Source organism: Alligator mississippiensis, chromosome 8 (genome assembly GCF_030867095.1).
Source record: "Alligator mississippiensis isolate rAllMis1 chromosome 8, rAllMis1, whole genome shotgun sequence".
In the NCBI taxonomy this organism is placed as follows: domain Eukaryota; kingdom Metazoa; phylum Chordata; order Crocodylia; family Alligatoridae; genus Alligator; species Alligator mississippiensis.
In genome coordinates, this window is record NC_081831.1 from 81,739,633 (window position 1) to 81,757,993 (window position 18,361).

Genomic DNA, 18,361 nt, shown 5'->3' on the forward strand with positions numbered 1-18,361 from the left:
TTCAGATTTATCTGGAGGAATAGATCACACATGCAAGCTTCAGGCATTGATTTAAATTCATTTTCTTTTACTCTGAAATTGATGGTTGCAATAAATAAACTTGCATCTTTATTATCCAGTTACTTTTGCCCCTTCTCTTGTTTCCATGACCTACGCTCTGATTGATTTCTTGGTATTCTGGTATCCATAGAAAGCTGTGGTCTTAAGACAGCTCATGGAACAAAGTTAAATGATTGCAGCACATTTTGGCAATAGCATAAATTTCTGTCTTGCAGGGTCATTGGTATTCTGCTTTTCCACTCCAGTGGAGTTTTTCACTAATATACTTGATCTTGACTTTGATTGCATTTTGGAGTGAACGGAGGTAGTTCCTATTCTGCTGCTTCAACTCTTTTGCTTCCCTTACTTCCCTGGGTGCAGGCACAAATCTCACGTTTCATCCTAGTGCCTGAATGAAATTCATACACTGACTTCTGGTAATCACATCAGCTGTTAATCGTATTTATCAGCAGCTTTTGCATTTAAAAAAGAAACAGCTACTTAGTCAAATCATCATAGGAATGGCTAAAAAAGAATGTGAGAAAACCGTTCATACATAGACAATTATGATATGAGCTACCCAACTTTCAGATTCTAGTAAATCAGGCTTTACCTCCTCATTACCAACCACTTTCTTCTCCAGCATTCAGTTTGCTTGCTAACATCATTTGCAGAATAGCAGTGACTGCTCATTTTCTTTCCTTTCTTCCTAGTCAGTGTTGCATAGTTCTTTTCTGATTGTCTTGATGTGTCCCTTTTAACTTTTGTAGGACAACTGCTTTTTGTTAAAGGGGAGAAACTTAGCGTTTCTCATATCAAACCTTGCAAAGGTATTGGTTAAACAAGAAAGTTAAGTTAGGAACATAAACTGAAAAAAACCTGATTGACTGTCTGTTGGGGAAGGAGGGAAGAAAACTGGCTGCTTCATACCCTGTATCAGGGGTTGGCAACCTACATCCTATGGGCCAGATTCAGGTTGCAGAGCAGGGGCCTGAGCAGAAAGGGGGCTTTGCCTGTGCTGTGCTGTGGTCGATGGCAGGGAGAGGTGGTAGCAGCAGCTGGGTCCTAGCCCTGGCCTAACTTGTATTCAGCCCAGCCCACCACCAGAAAACATAGCTGAAAGCATTCCTGCCCTGGAGGGATTTGTATGAGGGTGTGAATTATTTATTCAGGCCATCACAGTTACTTTATCACTTACCAGCATTAACCAGAACTAACCACACAGGTTTTGGTAAGTGACCTGTCTCTTCATCCTAACACTTGGACTTGAGAATCGCGATAGGAAGTCCAGGTCTGCGCTAGAGAGATCTTTAAATCTGCCAATTGCCTAACTCCAAATTTAGGTTTTATTAGTCTGTTTCCCTCTTTGTTTCTGCTTTTTCTAAAAACAAAATTCATTATGATGATCCCAGACGCTGACAGCATTTAGAATCTCATTATCTTTCGTATAGTTCTGCTTCATTTACTTGCAGTGCTTACAGTTCAGCTGTGTTTGTGGAAAATTTTCTTCATTTAGGTATAAATGTTCCATGCATTATTTGTGCAAGAGTATGATGACATTTTCTTTCCTTTTTTCTAGATTCCCAAAGAATTAGTGGTGAATTCGCAGGAGACTTTTTGAGGTTGGCTAGTCACACTAATGCTGTTTCCATCCTAATGGATTTTGTTTGTATGACGAAACAGAAAACAGTGCTGCTTTGATAGCCAAGTTTATATGCATACCACATACTCTGTACCTGAACTATTTTGGCTCGAAGGAAGGTGGAGGGCTCTAAATAGAAAATACCCTCTTAGTTCTCAAAAGCTAATTTTGTTTCAGTTTGGTTCAGATGTAATTCCAGGTTTCATTGCACCTGAACTCCCTGTCTAGCTGAAGTCTGTTGAGGTCAGCCAGCAGCCTGACTGCAGTCTGGATAGAGATTACACACTGGTTCCCCAGAGAGCCCCGTACACCTCAGCATGTGAAATTTGTGTTAATCAGTCCTTGCTGGTTATCAAAATTCTCTTATATATTTTATGACTAAAATTAAACTAAAAAAATGCATCAAGAGTTTGGACAGCGATTTTGCTGCGTGTGTGTTAGCCTCTTTCCCCTCAGGGGAAAAGTCTGTTGCCCAGTATCAGTGCTTTGTCAGTGACGGCTAGTGCACATCCTCCTCTTTCAAACAATAGTGTTGACAATTGCAAAGATCCTGCTGGCTCTTTCCATAGTGTAGGGCTCAAATTGTCGGAGCAATTTCTGCTGAAAACAAATATGGCTGTGCAGCTGAACTTGCCAATTGCTCTGACTCCGTTGACATGGCGCTTGTATTGTAATGCAATCAAATGCAGCTTGTTCTTTTTATTTTCCCTTTTGTTCTCCTATTGTGACCGTCTTGTCTCACCCGCTTGAATTTGCGTTACTTGTTACAGTTGGTATATTTACTCCGTGACAAAGTGGGAAATGTCTATAGTGTCTCTTCTCAGTATTGTATGCGACTGTCCTTTCAATCTTCTGCTGCTGTCTAGCTGTATGCCTAGTCTCGTTGAATGCCTAGTGGGAAGACTAATGTAAAAACGGGCTATTAAAGAACTGAGTAGAAAGGTAAAGCAGTGGCAGGTAAGTCAGAACTAAGAGTCCGGTGGCTGGCACTGTTCAGGGTAGAGCAGGATGCTCTTCACAAAGCTGGTCTGCAGTGAAAGGTGACTGAAAGGTCCAGAGACCCCAAGAGGGGTAGCTCGGTTGAGAGGGAGGGAGCTGAGTTGACATTCTCAGGGACTGACGGACATGTCATAAGCAGGACAGGCTGTTCCTTCCAGCTCACATGGGGAATTAGCTCGTGAGGGTCCAGCTTTGCATAGAGAGGATTAAGCTTAGGTAAGGAACAAGCACGTCGGGGTTTTTACCTTGGTGCTTCCTGCTTTGGACTCTTTTTGGGTGAGAATACACGATGCTTTGAAATCACTGGAGTTACTGTACTTGCCTACCTTCAAGCATGCAAAGGGATGCTCTTGTGGGCTACAAACTCAGCTAGCATGCAGGAAGGCTGGAATCCAGGACCTGAGTGTTCTCCTAGGGTATAATTCTAGGAGAGGAAAGGTCAGAGGCATAGTGTATTGGGTATACTTGGTGAGATGGACAGCAATGCAGCTAACCCAGTAAGCATGACACCGTATTTATGTGCATGCAAATAAGGCCTGTTGGTATTTACAACAAAAATACCATGTATTTACCAATTAATTAAAACCAATTAATATTCCAGTTAAAAATCTGTATTTGATTTATGTAGGCCAAAATCTGTTTAGTTTGTTCCTGTATCTGCTAGCCTGCAGTCATTAACAAATGTTCTGTAATTCACTATAGCCAGCTTCATTAGTGATCGTTGCCAAGTTGTATTTTATCCCCTCCTTGCCCCCACATCAAGAAATCCTTGTAGTGTACAGCTAAGTCTGAGTTAGCAAACAGTTGATCAGCTAAAGAAGTACTTCTGAAATAAAAGCGGTTGTATTTTTGCAAAAGTAAAAGCAGCATGCTTTTCTTAAATTCTCCCTGTATTCTGTTTATGGGCTTGCTCTTTGTTGATAACCAAAATGTGTTCTCAGTTTTTTTAGACCTAGAAATAATCTTTTTGAAGTAACTTTTGAACCATGATTTATGGCCTGAGATGGAGTTGAGGGTGGAATAAATATTGATATTGACCCATTTGTGAAGAGGGTGGGGAAAACTGCCTCTGAATGGATCGGATTCATTTTCTTTCTTCCTTCCCTGGCTAGAATACAATAACCTAATTTTTAAAATAAATTATAGCTTTCCATATGGTGCAAATTAAAGTTTATTATGGACTTCCTTTAAAAGCTAGCACAAAAGCTTTCCACAGAAGTTGTTCCTTTATTAGAAAGATAGTTGTATCATATGGAATACATTAAAGTGTGGGTCTTTTTCTTTCTTTATGCTTGCATTGTTCTATAAATAACCTTCTATTGAATCCATTGTTTGTAGAACGCTTCCCAGATGTCTGTGATTCATATTGTAGTTCGCTAGGATGTGGATGTGGAATAGGGCATGTCTTAAGCTAGAGGATGACTGCACAGAATCCATCATATAAAAATCAGTGCTGAAAATGCAGGACCGGTTGTCTCTGAATATATGCAGGAATATCGAATGTTGAACATAAGAAACCAAAGCAACTAAAATGACTAGGAGGAACCTGCGGGGACAACGGGGATACCATTTCATGGGGATCAACCTCAGTAATAGGGTGTTGTCATTTCTTTCCTACCTGAGTGAGCAGCAATCCTACAAATTGGTTTTCAGTGTGAGATGTACTTGTATTCAGAAATCAGTAAATTGGTTTTAATTGCAACACCCCATGCTGTGATTTGATGATGCAGGTGATGCTGCACTGCTCTTGGAAACGTGGCTTGAACTCAGCTGCCACACTGTGCGTCCTTTCTAAGCTTGCGTCATGTCCAGATTTAAGGGGGGGAAGAAGTGGTTCTGTAGCTTGGGACACCAGCGGGTTCCCGTTCTACTTCCTTATTGTTCTACTTCGGGGCCCTCTGGCAGGCTGAGCAATTGGACCATAGCTGACAGTCAAGGATACTGAGATGGTATTAGCAGGGGATCTGTGTGAGGGCCTTGTTGCACAGTAATTTTGGGCAGCTCCTGGAGCTCTTAACCCCTGGATTGTCCACACATTAACACCATAAAGTGGTTTTAAGCATTTGCGGTGGGGCTCAAAGTTGCGGCACTTCAGGGCAGGATTATCTCTGATCCGCATCACCCAGTTCCCGTTCCAATAAGGTGTGGCCATCCCCCGCAGATGTGTGCCCAGGTTGAAGTCCTCCAGTATCCCAGAGTCTCTCCTACCCTTGCCTATGGAGTAGGGATAGAAGCCTGTCTTGGCTCAGCAGCCGTCTAATTGCAACTCACAGCTGTAGCTCCTGGTCTGCTCCTGCTCACCAGGCCTCTAGCAGCTGTTCAGGGGGGACAGTCAGGGAAGATTTCTAGACTAAGGGCATTTATACACATGCTCCAGGAGTGCGGGGCAGGCGGAGGAGGTGCTTTAATTAGAACGGATCTGAGAGCCTCACTAAGTAAAGCACCCAGAACGTCTCCTGCATCAGCATTTCCATGCTTAGAAATGGTGGCAGGGGTGCTTTAACTAAAGCTCATCGTTTAACTCATTCGATGAGTTTAGTTAAAGCACCCCCGCCACCATTTTTAAGTGCAGGGACGCTGATACACAAGATGCTGGGGTCTGCTGGAGCCATGGTAATTACCACAGGGATGTAATAAAAAGCCTTCAAGTACCTGAAGGGGGGATTGAAGAGGATGGAGCTGGATTGTTCTCAGCGTGGCAGGACAAGGAGCAATGGGTTCAACTTGCAGCAAGGGCAGTTGAGGTTGGATATTAGGAAAAACTTTCTCCCTAGGAGGGTGGTGAAGCACTGGCACAGGTGACCCATACAGGTGGTGGAGTCTCCATCCTTGGAGGTGTTTAAGACCTGCGTAGACAGAGCCTTGGCTGGGATGATGTAGTTGGGGCTGGTCCTGCTTGGAGCAGGGAGCTGGACGAGATGTGACCTCCTGAGCTCCCTTCCAGCCCTCGTTGTCTATGATTCTGTCAGTTTAATGTGAATTTAGGCGATGCATCTATCTACTGTGCACACTGTAGCAATAACTTTATTCGTGCTGGTGAGATCTAGGGATGGTAGAGGCTTTGTCCTACAGCTGTATAAAAACTCCCAAGTTATGAGACCACTTACATTAAGATAACATTGAGGACTCTGAGCCACTTCACAGCTGATTGTTAAAAGAACTTCAGGTGCTGATGTGAACTCAAGCACGGCAAAACTGGAGAGTCTGAATTCTGAATGAAAATTACAAATACATTAATATGTACTTATGTCCAAATGAGCATCCGAGCCCTTTCAGTTATATTCCTTCATCACATGATAACATCATTATAGCCTGAAGGACCATCAGAAATGTAGTTTCCTCATGGCTTTGTGTTGTTGATGTTATCTCTTGTCGGAGGATTGCCAAGTAAAGTAGTTAAATTCTAATTTTTGCAGATAAACTGTTTGCTTTGAAGTATCTGATTTGCTAGCTGTGGTCCCAGGGCAACCTATTAATTACTTGTGATCTCTAAGATTAATTATTTTAACAACTTGTTTTAGCCCACTTGTATATTAGGCTTTGAAGAGGAGGTTTTTCCTCGCGATAAATTAGATTTTTCTGCTTGAATCAGTTACTGTCACCGTTCATAAATGCCAAAAGTTCCTTCCAGGATAACAATAGGGATTTAGTTCATTCCGGGATACAATATAATTTATTGTATAAAAGATGCAGTGCTTTTTGCCAGCAATTGTTTTCCCTCCAGCAAGGTGCTGATGATCAGCTGAGGTAGGAATGCAAGCACCTTCCCTCTCTGCACTTTTCCTTTACTTGCTACATCCTTTTTATTCCCTGTTGTTGTGAATCACAAACTTTGTGAATCACAAACTCTGATTGTAGAAATGCTGGTGTGAGGTTGTGTGGGGTGGCGGGGGGAGGGAGCTAACAATGAGTGTGTGTTATATTACTGTTTTGTTGGTACCTGCCAATTCCTAGCTATTAACCATAGGGATGTAGTTTCCTTTGTTTCACTCCTCTTGCAGTTACATTCCTGAGATCGTATTTAGCAGTCTGATTTCATAAAGCTTATCTTGGTTAGTTAATGTAATTTCTGGTGGAAATGTGCTTGGTGGGGATAGAGCTTTGGAAGTCTGTGAGATCCCTTCTCTGCTGTATTGTGTCGACCAAGACCACGAAGCAAATTCGGAAGGCTTTTCTAAATGTGATGCTATGAGCTTTTGAGCTAACGATTCTTTGCCTGCCATTGGTGCGTATTAACTATAATGGTGTATTAAATCTATATGTAAATGGTTAGGAGCCATGGAAGAGGGTAGTGCTTTTGAAGACTGTTTAGGCAAATATTCCTGTCTCCTTGGAGAGGTGGTAGTCTCGGCTTCGTTCCACAGACAGTAACAAACATCTCGGCATTGAAAAGGCAGCAGTTCCAGCATTGAAATGTTCGAAGTGTACTTATCTATGGCCTTTCCGGCTACGTGTGATTGCTTTGTCTGCATCCCTTGGAATTGAGTACCTGGACACCATCACAAGCATTGTTGGGCAGGAAGCCTAAAAGTCTCTCGCCACCTTCCTCCGCTTCCTATAAATGCCAAGGCAAAATAGCCTGGGACATCCCCGTGGCTGCCACTATCGAGTGATTTCATACTTGAATCATGTAAGAGCTGACTGAATGAGAGTTTAAATTTCTTCCTGCTGAGCCAAAACCTTGACTAGACCTTGACCCTTGACCTTTAGCTCAGCAGTCCCTAATGAGGAGTTAGGTGCTTTGCTAAACTGTTAAAAAAAAATGCAGCTATCAAATACTTTTGAATGTTTGAAAATATATAGTTCTGCTTGCACAACTCGGCAGTCTTGGAGCAGCAGCAATCACTCGGTGTCACAAGGCTGATGATCACTGCAACATTTCCTTGGCCAAGCCCATAGGACAGCATTTTTGCAGATCGCAGCTTATGTGGTGTGCAGCAGTGTTTCTTCCTTGATTTGGAGCGATTATATTATGCTTGCCCTGAATTATCTTCTTTCTTTTTCTTTTGAAAGAAAAGAACCTGTGCATCCTTATAGCAAGCACTATTTTCCTCTCGGTTTAATAATGCAGTAGTAACATTACATTGTTATAGTTCTTCTTACCATTCAGCATATTACAGTTAAATAAAAATCTATCATTGCACCATTGTTTCTGAAGCTGTTGTGCCTAAAGTAAGGTCTCCTCCAATTGCAGCTTGCTGCCCGTGCTTCCCAATGCATGTTGTAAACTTTTTTTGGTCTGTTATATGTGCAAAGTAATTGTTCCAATAGCTATAGGAGCCGAGATTTTTTTTTTCAACATGTGCAAATGTGTTTCAAGTATAAGAATGCATTAGACCAGGAGCGGGCAATTATTTTGGGTGGAGGGCCGCTTACTGAGGTTTGGCAAGCCATCGAGGGCTGCATGATAGGCAGCCAGGGGCAGATAAATATTAATTTTAAATTTTTTAGGGGCCCTGTGGACTAGATCTGGCCCACGGGCCGCATTTTGCCCACCTCTGCATTAGATGCTTCCTTAACGAAGGGTGTTTGTGCCCAAAAGCTTGCTGAGAAGAATTTTTCTAGCTATTTGAGTTGGTCTAATAAAAGATACCAGGTTTACCCAAAGAATCTTGTCTGCTTAACGAAGCCTTGTCTTCCAATTTTTTTGGAAGACATCAGGTCATTCCAAAAACTCATACTACCAATATTTTAATACTATAATTGATGGAAATATACGTATGTTTACTGACAGGGGTGCCAGACTATGGGCCCTGGGCAGAATCTGGACTGTGGGGCTGCTCCTTGCAGCCTGGATCCAACTTGGGGCGTGAAGGCTGCCTTAGTGGCCATCACAGCAGTGAGGGTCCAGGGTCTGACAGGGATGAGCCAAGGAAAAAGGGTCTCATTTCCAGCATCCTCCAGTAGCCCGGTGGGCCGGATGGAGATGCTCTGCAGGCCATATGTTTGACACCCCTGCTTATTGGGATGTGTGAAATCCACTTAGATGAGGTTCTTTGGGTAAATGTGATATATCTTGTATTAGACCAACTAAATAGTTGGAAAAATTGTTCTTCATAAGCTTTTGGGCACAAACACCCTTCTTCAAGCATAGGGGGAGTTTACTGGTGTTTGTAGGCTCTCCTGGGTGGGGTAGAAGCTAAAGCCAATATGCATAATGCAGGTCTGTGAAAATGCAAATGTGTGGCAGGGAAAGTCAGAGGGGATAAAAGACTATAGGTACAAGACACACAGGTGTGGGGGAAAGGAGGGAATTGTAGACCTGGTGATAGACTGTAGCTGGTAAAATGTAGAGAGGTTGCCTGGGGTTATCAGATGGCAGGCAGGTTATAATGTGCCATAAATCCCAATGTCTGTATTTAGTCCATGAGTTTTGGTATCCAGTAGATTTATGAAGTGAAGTTCGTAGGCTCGTCTATGAAAGGTGTTTTGTAAATTCCCTTTGAGGGTTAGAACTGAGAGATTGGAGAGAGAACATTTTTTTCCAATTGTCCGTAAGCTTGCAAACAAAATTTTTTCCCAATTATTTAGTTGGTCAAATAAAAGATATTACATTTATACAATGAACCTTGTATGCCTGTGTCCTTCGACCAACACAGCTGCAACCAACAGCCCTGAAATCCATTTAAGAACTTTACGTACTCCTGCCTCTTAAAATATGAGCGTCACATGGTTAAGCCTGCCACCATTGTATTAGTAGCTGAGCTTGGTCACATGCTTGTTTATTAAACAAATTGATCTTATTCAATTTAGACCAAGTTGAACAAAGATGAACATGAAAATCTGTGTTGATAGAAACAGCCAGCGTACATGAGGCCAGAATGAGATGTGGGGGGGAAGCCAACTGACAGGAAAATGTTTATGCTTGGACTTTTACCTAAAATCCAAGAGTTGTCGGAGGTTTACGTTTACTGTGCCGTAACGAAACGTTATCAGCGTTGACAAATTGTTGGACTCGTTTCAAAGCTAATTGTAGAAAATGAGATCAGATCAAATTTTCTTTTTGTTTGTTTGTATGGCTGAAGATGCCATGCTGCTTTTATTGGAAAGATTTGTAGGAAACTACAAGGCAAAAAACTGCAAGTTTAGCTCCTGCAGAAACTGCGAAAACAACCAGAAAATTCCAGGCACGGTGTTGCAGTTTAATCTGACCCATATGCTAAATAACCCAGCTTCAGCTTGCTTAGCTTCAGATACAAAACAGGCAAAGGTGTTCGCAGTTTTATCTGTACTTCAGTGTATTCATGTTTCTAGATTAGCATTAATGATGCCTGGGCTGGGTGCTTGGGCATAATCTATTAGAGTTAATCCTCAATCTTAGATCTCCCAGTGTAGAGAGGTGTTAAAAGTACTTAGCACTTTTACACTGCACTTTTCATCTGCAAATCGTAAATGACTCTACAAAGATGAATGTTATCCCCATTTAGCCAAGGGAGAAAAACCCTTGGAAATTAAGTAGTTTGTGTAAAACAGGAGTGAATCAGTTGCATAGCTTTGCAGAAAACTCAAGTTATTTGATTCCCAGTAGGTTAACCTTTAAAAAACCTCCCAGATCAGAATTAGCTCTTTGTACTGTATTCTGCTGCATATTTCCTTGCGCTGTGTTAGTGTAGTTGCCCCGTACCTCTTTACTAAAATCTCAGGAAAAGTGGTATAATTATAATTAAAGCCTATTAAAATCAACAGCCAGATGGCTAAAAAATGTCACCCAAATGTCAGTTCCATTTCGTCTCTAAGACAAGCAAAAGCATTGGCACTGCTAACCCATGTTAAAATCCAACGGTGCAGGCTACACCTATTGTGGGCAAGGTTAGCTAAGCAGCTGAAGTACCTCCATGCTATAGGAGAAGAGTACACTACTTTAATGTTTATAAATCTTGATCAGATCTAAAGGAAAAATGTCTTGCCACTTCCACTAGGTCCCATTCTAAACCCTTGGTAGTTTGACCTCGTTAAAATAGGGTTTTATGAAATAAGAGATGCTTTGTTTAGTAGGGTAGTTCACATAGTCACCAGAGGGTGGCATAACTGATTTTTCTAAAAGACACTTAAAACCTAGCATCAAAAATACTATGCATAATTGCTTTTTAAAGGAGGCTTGGCACGCCTAATCTTATTCAAACATTAAAATTTTGATCTAAAGAAAGTTGGATCAGTTTGGCCTTTTAAATTTAAGGGAGAGTTTTCAAAAACACTCTGTGCTCTCTTTCAAAATGCAATTCCTGCATGAGGGAATTTGTGTTCGTTTTTATAACAAGCTTTTTTTTTTTTTTTTTTTTTTTGGTTAAAATGTTTAGATTTCTAATTGGATCATAGGACAGGAGGAAGAGTAAATCTGTCAAGCATGGGGCTGGGAGACTTAACTTTTCCCTGGGGTTTTGTACAGATGTTCTGTATTACAATGAGTGAGTCCTCAAAACTCTGCCTGCTTCCTAATTGGAAAATTAACACTAATACTTGTCTACCTTACAGGTGAGTTGAAGTGTTTCAGGCTGTTCAGAGGGCAGCTGAGGTGCAAGTTGACTTGAGTTAGTAGTAAGGTAATGCAGAAACTATATCTTACTGCAAAGTAGATCTTTGAATATGTGTTAAATGAATGTTCAAGCTGTGTGGGGATTCCTAGGTATATGTGCCCTAAATATAAGGACATGTATATAGAAGCAACTGAAAACAGTGTCAGATAAATTAATATTAATTCACGTGAATTAAGATTAGTATTAAACTAGTGTTCAAATCCCATTTTCAGTGTGCTACAAATTAATTTGATATGGTCCAAATTATTTTTTTAAAGGAAATCTTCAGTTAACCATCTAAAGCATTTGATTTTGAGCAACAGGTCTACACTGTTGGCGTTTACTTAATTGTTTAAATAACTTAGTCTAGATTTGTAGCCTGTGTTGTTGATAGCAAATGTTTGTGTAAGTTTCTATTGAGAGAACCCTAAACTGGCAGTAAATATGTCTAGGAGTACATTAAAGGTATATTTGTATAGTTCATTGTACATGCTTGTGTTTTGTAATCTTATGTTTTGTAATTTTGTGTTTTATGCCTTCCTGTTTTGCAGCAAAATAAGCTAGGGGTTGTTCTCACGGCCTTAGAAGGCATAAAAAGACCTACTGAATATCAAGGGTGCAGGGATTTTCACTCTGCATTAAACAGAATTTTTTTAAGGCTATTAGAATTTGATTAACACTTTTAGGGCAAGTGCCAGTTTTCTAAATCTTTGCTCCAGCTACTGCAGAGGTTATACTTAAAAGGCAAGCTACGAAGAATGACAAAAACAATGCTAGGATCAGTGGTCTCACAGTGGAATAAACAGTAATGTGCCTAAATAAAAGTCGGTACTACTCCATCTCCGGACTCCTTTCAGGATCGTGGAGTCAGTAGTGACTTCCTAATTATACATTGACATTTGATCATAAATTGGGGATTTAATGCCTTTATGCATGGGTTAAATGTTCATCAACCAGCATCAAAAGTTACACTTCTTAATCTTGTGGCAAAACCCCTGAGTTTTCAGGAAAGCTAGAACAACCCTGCGTTTGAGTCAGCCACTTTCAAAGGCTGGTTCTTTTTTCAGACTTTCTTAGCTATCTGACTGTAAAATGCAGTCGAAGGGTAGATGAGTTAAGCACCTTCAGGGTCAGGCCCAGGGACTTCGAGGCTACATTTTAGACAGGAGCTAGCTCTAATCTGAGGTTACATGTGGTGGTGACAGGATAATGCTAGTATTCACACCAAAGGGAATCAATAGAGAGCACTGGTTTGGTTTTTTTTTTTTTTTTTGGAGAAAATAAGCCACTTTCAGCACAAACACAGAAGCACTAAACATGAACGGTTCCTCACCTGCGCTGGTTCATCAGCCTACTTTGAACAGCTGCAGTCTCTTACCCCCCCCCAAGTACCCTTATGTCTCGCTTATCTGCTACCCTCCCTTCACCTGCCTCCTCTTGACCTGCTTTAAGATTCACAGTGGGGATTCCTGGGCTAGGTGCTGAACTATAATTGTTCTGTATAAAAGACTACTATAACTTTATTAGAGATCTTCCTGCCCCTGGGGCAGGGGGCTGGACTCGATGATCCTCTGGGGTCCCTTCCAGCCCGAGTGTCTGTGAAATCTATGAGATACATGGGTATTGGTACGAAACTGTAGATTTTTAACTTTAACAGTCTACATTTACTTATAACATACAATCTTTTCTGATCTCTGAAATGCCTTACCCTTGAGAGCACTGACTACAGGGACCATCCCTTTGCAAATTCTGTGTGTACAGATTACATCTTATTTTTCCACTCAAAAATTGATGCATGTTTCTTTTCCTGTTTAAAATGTTTTTTCTCTGTATTTGGTGTAGTTTGCTTAACAGTGAGCATACCTCAGACAAATCCTGGAAGATTGGCATTGCAAGAGTTAAAGCTGTACATTTGCTATAATAGTGTGTGTGAATGAAAGGGAGGAAGCAAATACATGTTGGTTATCCATGGAGTACAAATGTGGAAGATAAGTGCTTGATGGAGAGAGGTGCAGTGATTTTCTTTACTTAATAATTCCCTAGGTGTTTGGGGATGAAGTTAATGGGGAAGGCACTTTGGGGTGTGTTCATTTTTTTAGTTCATGCTGAGCCTTGCAATATGTATTGCTTAAATCCAAGGGCAGATCTTCAGGGCTCTAGGCATGTTCACTCCAGATTAAAAATGCAAACGTAACAGCACAAATGGAAGTAGACCCAGGGCTTCCCTGCACTTGACAAACCTGGTCCTGCAGCTTCTAATTCTCAGCATGACCATTGCTAGCACTGACTCCCCATTGCATACAAGTTTAGGAAGGAGGTGTGCTTTTCAATGGGCCACTGATGCCGGTATGTTTGGCTGGTTCTGAATAAATGGGTGAGGGGGACTTAGCTGAGGCATTCAGCCCCTTTGGCACGTGCTCAGATTGAATATGGTTTCAGTGGAGGTGCCTCACCATGACTGCAGCTGTTCTGGTATTGCATTGCTGTAAGAAATGGTGGTTCAAAGCAAACAAGTTCCATGTCATTAGGGATTTATGGATCAAATTTAAGGCCTTTAGATTCTACCTGGAAACCAGAAGGCACCCCTTTTAGACGATGGAGAAGTGGGGCTATGAGAGTTATTTCCTAGCAACCAATGCATGCTGCACTAGCTTCAGTTCCAAGAAGGTTTAAGATTAAAATGCACTTCACTTCCTAGCAGGCATGGACCGTGGTGATAAGAGCGATGGCTGAAGGAAATGGTCAGAGAGAGAGAGAGAGGGGGGAGGGGAAGTCCTGCTCACTGCTGTTAATTTTTTAGCAATCAGAAAAATACCCATTCCAAGTATGAACCTGAGTAATAAATAGCACAGGTCTTCCCTGATGCTTCCTCTGTCCCAATAGAGCATCCCTTCTTTCTTGTCTCATTCCTGTCCTGATCTTCTTTAAAGTAACATTAATGCTCCTAAAAGCTCCATTCACAGGCTGGTGGACTAGGACTTTAAGAGAAGGGACACGATGTAAAACCTCAAGGTAGATGAGCAGCTACCTGGAGTTGCTGTTGAAGCTCTGCTTGGAGGAGTGCCAGTTTGCCGAAGGACAGCCCCATCTGCAGTTTCTATGTCTGCAGGATTTCAAACCCATGTCTTGTGTCCTACAATCACATAAATCAAGTGATCTGTACCTGTGCAACCTGTACCTCTCTTCTGGCTTCCATGTTCTCTGAGGGTCGCAGCATGCTATTCTTTCCCAGCTTGGAGAAATCCCCACCTTCCATGCTGGCGTGGTGGTTGGAAGGGGGTGAAGGTGCGAGGTATGACACAATCAATCCTATGTCCTTGCAAAACCAGACGAAGGACATTTGGCTGAGACTGTTCAGTTGTGTTCACTAATAGCGGCTTATCAGTGGAAACCGTGGGTATAAATTGTAAGCTTGGGGGAAATTTCCAAGAGCACTTAGTGTCATTTGCAGAAGTTGCTTAGAATTCAGAGAAACTTAAGCTCCTAAGAACCCTAATCATTTGAAATTAGGCCGTAGACTCCCAAGCCATTTACTTTTTTTTGCTTAGAAGTTGTCATGGGTAAAATTTTTAAAATGTAGTCACTTCAGTTGCACAGTTTCTCGCCAGAAACTTTCTGGTTTTGCAGATCCAAGCATCATAATATTAATACTATTCTGCATTTTCATGGAATCAACTGAGAGCTATTAAAATCTCAATATAATTTTATCCCTGGAAACTGCCAAGTCTAACAACTTTTCTCGTTACTTTGAAATTCTTTCATGCAAGGAAACTTGAACTGATTTGGTTCTCTGTTGTCATTAATTACTTGCTGTCATTTTCACTAAATAAAGGATGCAAGATGTGCAGTTTGAAACTTAGAATCAGGCTGCTGAATGAATACCGAAACCGTTACTTTTAAAATCTGCCTTTGAAAATGAATTCATTTTTCACTATAACAAATTTGGATGCAGCTCATTTATTTGAAACTTTAAAGCAGTGATTCTCAACCCGGGTGTTGTCGGCACCCTGGGATGCTACAAGAGCTTTTCAAGGGTGCCATGAGGGTGTAAAGAAGTAAACAGATAATGCAAGCTCAGGCTTGTCCCTTCCCGGCCCCTCTGCAAAAAGGTAAGTGCTGTAATACATGAGTTAGTTTTTGCAATGCAGTGCTGGCTGATTTACAGAAGTTATGGAGGGAGGTGGGGTGCCTTGAGTCTAAAAAGGCTGATAATTAAAAGAATAATGGAAAAATGGGTTTGGAAGGTATCTTCAGAGGTTGCGTAATCCAAGTCCTACAGGATCGCCCCTGTCTAATCTATCCCAGACAAACGTGTCTAACCTTCAGTTAACCACTTCCGAAGAGGGACATGCTGCAGCCTCCCTAGGTAATCTGTTCCACTGCTTAACTGCCTGAATACTTGGTAAATTCTCCCTGGTATCTAACTTAAATCTCCCTTGTTCCAGTTTAAATCTATTACTACTATTCCTGTCCTCTATGGACACAGAACAATTGATTGCCAGGTTCTTCTTCATAAAAGTGCTTTTTTTTCCTATTTAAAGACTTTACAAATGCAAAACTGGGCCCACAGTCAGTGCAACAGACAAGAAAACCATCCAGGTCTATGGAGCCTACACATTTATCCTGATCCTGATCCTGGAAAATATGTGGTAGTGAAAAGAAATAATCATTATACTCCAGAATGAGCGCTCTCAAAAAATGCTAAAGGACAGAAAGAACCAACTGCCAGTGTGAGAGCACCTGTCACAGATCAACCTCTCCATCTCTGATCTTGCAGCCCTGGCGCTGTAGCGAGAACTACACCCCACCTTCAGAAACTACATCCCACCTTCTGGGAATGAAAACCCATGACTTTATTGGACACTGAAAACCATGGAGTTTCTAACACTAGCAATGGCACTTATGGTTCATTTCAGTTTACCTGCTCACTCTGTTAAGCTGCTCTGTAGGTAATAAGAGCCATTTCCATGTTTGAATGGTCTTGTAATTTGACATAATTATTTAATCTATTTCAACTGTAACTACTTCTGAGGACTACTCTTTGCTAACCAGTTTACTACCCGTTTCCCTTTTAAGTGACTGCTTTCATTTACATAATAGGGTTAAACCAAGGTAATTGTTTTTCCTGGCAGTACCTGCTTATTTCCCAGATCTGAGGGAAGGGCCTTTTTGTGCCTGGAAACTTGTCTAACATCTCTCCCAGTTATCCAGTTGGTCCAATAATGAATATTGACAAGCAACCCATTTCCCTTGTGCTGGTCATGATGGTCATGGCTGCAACAATAATGCTGTCAGTCCTTCCTCAGTCTTCTCTTCTTCAAACTAAATCATTCCATGCTTCCAGCCTTCCCTTTTGTTTGCTTTCTGGACCTCTAATCATTTGCTTTGCATCTTTCTTCTTGAGGTTTTAGCATTGATTCCCACCCCCCCCCCTTGAATTTTTCAAAGAAATCACGGCTCTTACTCCTGTTGCTTTCATAATTAATGAATTAAATTTCTTTCCTTCCTTGAGGCTTCCTTTTGACACTTGAAGACAAATAAATTTAAAGTGGCTCGTGATTATACATACCAGGATAAATGGAGCCATTTTAATTCTTTCCTGAAACAGAAGTTTTTCCACACTAATATATTTAACACTACAACAAATTAAAACCTCACTGGATTTTCTTTATTATTTCTTTATTTAAAAGCAAATTGGTTAGTCATTTTTGTATAAACTAAACATTAATTTAACAGCGCAACTATTGGTTTAGCTATAAAATATTTTGTCTCTTAGTTGTTTTAACAAAGTTTTTTTTTTTTATCTACTCATAGACCATTCTGGGAGGCATAAATCACACCTGATTGTGTGTAGCATGGATATATTCAATGGCTTTCTATTTTCTTTGATGAAATAACTACTACTCTGAAAACTTTTTCAGCCCTCATAAGCTGTGTTTGTGAAATTCACTTTCTTGCAGTCAATGGACATCTTTGAATGGGTTCCAGTGCCTGCAAAATCTAAGCTTTCAGATTTTATGCACGTTCCTAGTATTTATGGATGCAAAAATGATCTTATGTACATACACAGGATGGGAATATTTCTAAATCTGCAAAAAACCCTGTTCGTTTGGTTTTTTTCCAGGCAGGAGGAACTTGGAAAACTAACTGGTTCTCTTAGGTTTCTCTGCCACTGCTGGAAATAGTGTTGGGAAAGGGATGAAAATGCATAGCTGAACATTGCAAGCAGCTTGCAAACATTATGAACAAGGTAGAGGCTATTGAGCACTTAACTAAAGACCAGGGATGAGAATGAAAGGATGTGCTTAGTATAGACTCTCACCATTTCTTCCCAGTAGGGAAAAGTCTTTTGAGTGGGAGACCAGAGAATTTTACCTCCTACCAACATGAAGGAGTTGAGCGTGCTCTACTTTTCAGCCACCTACAGTGTTTACACAGAGACTTTTTATTGGGAGGCGAGTGGGAAACCATTTGAGATGAAATGAGTTTCGTTATTTTGTATTTGTCCTCACGTGTAATGTTCATCCTTTTCTTATTCTAGAGACAACTTCAGGTTCTCCCCATCAGTACTGGGCTGCATGTCTGCTGCAACATGGAACCAGTGCCCTTCAAGGGTGGTGTTGGAGGATTGGGTGGCCTTTCTCGAGCAGATCATTAACTGTTTCTGGCTTCTCAGGGCATTGTTCTTGGGCCATATTTATCAGACATTATCCAGTCATAACACAGTGGTTCTGATTTGGATGCCTACTAGTTTATGCCTTCATTATCTCCCAGGATAGGTGCATGAAACCCTAACCCAGCCTTTGCAATTGGTCCTGTAATAGTTGTGTGTGTCCTTACAGGCTTCTCAATCAAGGCCTCTTGATGGCAAAATCTATAGGCTATTTCGGTGAAACCATGAGCTGGTTTATAGCTCTCTTTAGAAGTAGAGTTGATAGATACTTTTATCATAGAATGGACTGCAAAATTGTGGCAGATGAGGCTTCTTTGGTTGTGTTTAAAATGCAACAGCAATTGCTGTGTTGTCCATTGCTATTTGGCACCCAGATGATATAGATTCATAGATGTTAGGGTCGGAAGGGACCTCAATAGATCATCAAGTCCGACCCCCTGCATAAGCAGGAAAGAGTGCTGGGTCTAGATGACCCCAGCTAGATACTCATCTAAC

The 18,361-nt window shown here is 41.2% G+C and overlaps 1 protein-coding gene across 10 annotated transcripts in view; it reads left to right on the forward strand.

The window, feature by feature from the left end:
- KLHL13 (kelch like family member 13) overlaps positions 1-18,361 on the forward strand; it is a 108,478-nt gene that overhangs the window by 30,126 nt on the left and 59,991 nt on the right. Inside the window, exon 6 of one of the 10 annotated variants that reach the window (XM_059732916.1) lies at positions 1,619-1,661. The exons of the other annotated variants lie outside the window; for them this stretch is intronic. Within the exon in view, the coding sequence (XP_059588899.1) occupies positions 1,619-1,661 (43 nt within the window). The remainder of the gene's footprint in view (positions 1-1,618; positions 1,662-18,361) is intronic. 10 annotated transcript variants of the gene reach the window in all.